Below are 3,784 nucleotides of genomic sequence, written 5' to 3'. Positions count from 1 at the left end.
ACTGGCGCGGCATGTATCTACAGGTGGCTACATGGTAGAGTACAACTGCGCATATACCTATCCACGGATTACAGTTTAGTTTTCCCGAGGATTGGATGCATAGGTATGCACAACGCATACCTACTGACTACATATATGCATGTATCCGAATACATATGCGGGTATCGGATGGCGGTGAGATGGCGATATATGATACGTTGTTCAACAGGACATCTTACACACTCAAATATAAACGTATCCCTACGTCTGCGCATGTATATGCATGGAAGTGAGACGGTGGGTGTGACACGAATAACGAGGCTGGTTCTCACACCCCAACGGGCACAGAACTCCCTCTATTAGGCCATGCACGACATGCACATACAGACACTTCACGAAAAGAACTAAAACCTGAGCGTGATAAAGAGATCAAGACACGACATTACAGAGGAGAGGACCTACGGACACAGCCGGCATATAAAAACCCTAAAACCCTAAAGACATCCCGTCCACTTCCTGCACTAGGAAGTACAACGGACAAAAGCATGTGTCTGTGTATATATGGACGTGCATATTCTGTTGATAATTTTATATGAAAGTATACGGATATCTTGTTTGAGACGATCGCTTATATATCTACATACATAGACGTGTGCATCTCCTTGAAATACCGGCAAAGTCACAAAGTCACAAACACAAACTTAAATATGTACTTGCAAGTGTGTATCCTGTATACACAATCCTATAGGAATAGCAAGACATCTCGTAGAGACAATCTCATGTATATATGTTCATACATGAATGTGTATATCCTCTTGAGCTATATATAGACATTTTGTTGATAAATTCATAAATGTTTCTACATAGATGTATATATCCGCTCACGACATATATAGACATCATGTTGAGACAATCATATATATGTGACTATACATAGATGTGTATATCCACTTGAAACATCTATATGCATATACATGGACATCATATTAAACATTCATGTATACGTGCTTATACATAGGTGTGCGTCTCCGCTCATGATACCTGCAAAGTCCCAGGCTCTTCTTCGCAAATCGGATAGCGTCTTTGGGCTTCCCTGCGGCCAAACGCTTCCTGGCGATTGTGAGAGCCTTCTCAGCATCGTCTCTGCATACATGGCAATAACATGGGCAACAAACCTATTAGGAACTACGTCCACAGCCGATATATCAATAAGGTCAGTCGATCTTAATGTCTATTCTTCACTTGACAATAAAATCCTCTTTCATCCGCTCAGGGACATTTATACGATTCGAACCACAGAACAGAGGAACAGTCTCTGGACTAACTGTTATGATCTAGATATCAAAATCGAAGGCCTGGTACCACCACAATGCATTACTCCCCCACAAATAGATGGAAATATGACCAATTAGGGTCTCCAAGCACAGCTGATATATAAATTATATATAAGGACATAAGAATCGAAGGACACCACAATGAAATATTCACTCACCAATAGATGGAAACTTATACCACACGTGACAGATATCTGCAGCCCGTCCCGAGCGTTTTCCCAGTATTGTTTTAATAGAAAAGCGAACATGGTACAAAAACACTTGCAGGCAGTTTTTTCACAGGCGAATATAAACATACACACACACACGCAACAGATGTCTGCAACCAATCACCGGTACATCTCCGGTGTCGTTTGGCCAAGAGGGTGTTATACGTGCGACGACGCTGGCATGCAGTCATCACCCAAGCGATAAGACTTCGCACACGATGTATACCTAACCTATATACCTAAAATTTATCCATTTATGCCTACACACTTACTATATACCCCATCCACGCACTCTTGTACCAGACAATGGCACACACTTGTTAGCTGACATGTAGTTGTTAGTGTCATACACTCCTAACATACACGTACACCATACCCACTTACTATATACCCCATCCACACACCCCTGTACCATAGAACGGCACACACCTGTTAGCCGAGCTGTAGTTGTTAGTGGCATACACTCCTAACATACACGTTCACCATACCCACTTACCACATACCCCATCCACATACCCTTGGACTATAGAAAGGCACACACCTGTTAGCTGAGTCGTAGTTGTTAGTGGCATACACTCCTAACATACACGTTCACCATACCCACTTACCATATACCCCATCCACACACCCTTGTACCATAGAACGGCACACACCTGTTAGCTGAGTTGTAGTTGTTAGTGTCTGGTCGCCCGGGGGTGTTGGTGTGCTGTGCGGTCTCAGCCCTTTGCAGCAGCTCGCGTGCAGCTACTGTGGTGTATGTAGTTATACTCTCCCTGTGGTGTGCAATATATAGAGGCTAAGGTGAACGTAGATACATTGAGTGTACGATGTATGTAGTTATACTCTCCCTGTGATGTGCAGGATACAGAGGCTAAGGTGAACGCATATACATTGAGTGTGCGGTGTGTGTGAATATACTCTCCCTGTGGTGTGCAAGATATAGAGGCTAAGGTGAACGCAGATACATTGAGTGTACGGTGTATGGTAGTAATACTCTCCCTGTGGTGTGCATGATATAGGGGCTCAGGTGAACGCAGATACATAAGAGTGTGCGATGTATGTAGTTATACTCTCCCTGTGGTGTGCAAGATATAGAGGCTAAGGTGAACGCAGATACATTGAGTGTACGATGTATGTAGTTATACTCTCCCTGTGGTTTGTATATATAGAGGCTAAGGTGAACGCAGATACATTGAGTGTACGATGTATGTGAATATACTCTCCCTGTGATGTGCAAGATATAGAGGCTAAGGTGAACGCAGATACATTGAGTGCACGGTGTATGCGTGTATACCCTCCCTGTGATGTGCAAGATATAGAAGTTAAAGCTAATATATTGAGTGTATGGTGTCTGTGGACATCCTCACCCTGTGATGTGCCAGATATAGAAGTTAAGGTGAACGCTAAAAGCATTGAGTGTTCGGTGCCTGTGGACAAACGCTCTTCCAGCCAGTAGGATTGGATTTGAGAATGCACATGTCCGCACAATCGGCCATGGGCTATGAGATATTCCTCTGATATATATATATATATATATATATATATATATATATATATTCATATGATATATATATATATATTCCTATGATATATATATATTCCTGTGATATATATATATTCCTATGATATATATATATATATATATATATGTATTCCTATGATATATATATATTCCTATGATATATATAAATTCCTATGATATATATATATACTCCTATGATATATCGATTTATACTCTCCGTGTGCGGTACAGCATATGATAATCCAGGCAAAAGTGGATACAGTGCGGGTACAGTGTACTTTGAATACTCTTACTGCTCAGCACAAAGCAATATCCCAAGCACACACGCCATGAACACAAACGCACCTATACACACGGGTTTGAACGCTCTGTCTCACTCACTCAAATATGAGCACAAAGAACATTGTATCTTGACTTCATAAGCGATTTGTAACCGTGTACAAACTCAGCTATATACATGTGCATACCTGCACGCACTCATACATCGACACAGGAAACCGTGTCAGCTTCACAAGCAGATAGCAAGCTAGTAAACCTCACCTAGCAAGTCGAATGGCTTCAGGGTAGTCGCCCTTTTCTAAAGCTGTTGACGCCTCTTTCGCCTTCTCCGCCGCAGTCTCCATCCATCGGATCTGTGCACAATATATTGGTAAGGGTTTAGGGTTTATATATATATATATATATATATGTATTTATATATATATATATATATATATATATATATATATATATATATATAT

At 41.2% G+C, this 3,784-nt stretch overlaps 1 protein-coding gene across 1 annotated transcript; it reads right to left on the bottom strand.

The window, feature by feature from the left end:
* Window positions 1–965: 965 nt before the first annotated feature.
* SARC_02857 (hypothetical protein) lies at window positions 966–3,667 on the bottom strand (the record flags this gene model as incomplete). The annotated part of the gene is made up of 3 exons (XM_014303362.1): window positions 966–1,122; window positions 2,176–2,295; window positions 3,585–3,667. The coding sequence occupies 3 exons, from the start codon at window positions 3,665–3,667 to the stop codon at window positions 966–968; spliced, it is 360 nt and encodes a 119-aa protein (XP_014158837.1).
* Window positions 3,668–3,784: the final 117 nt, after the last annotated feature.

Source organism: Sphaeroforma arctica (assembly GCF_001186125.1).
Source record: "Sphaeroforma arctica JP610 unplaced genomic scaffold supercont1.134, whole genome shotgun sequence".
Lineage (NCBI taxonomy): Eukaryota > Ichthyosporea > Ichthyophonida > Sphaeroforma > Sphaeroforma arctica.
The sequence above is the reverse complement of the archived record's forward strand: the minus strand, read 5'-3'. Positions and strand labels throughout refer to the sequence as shown.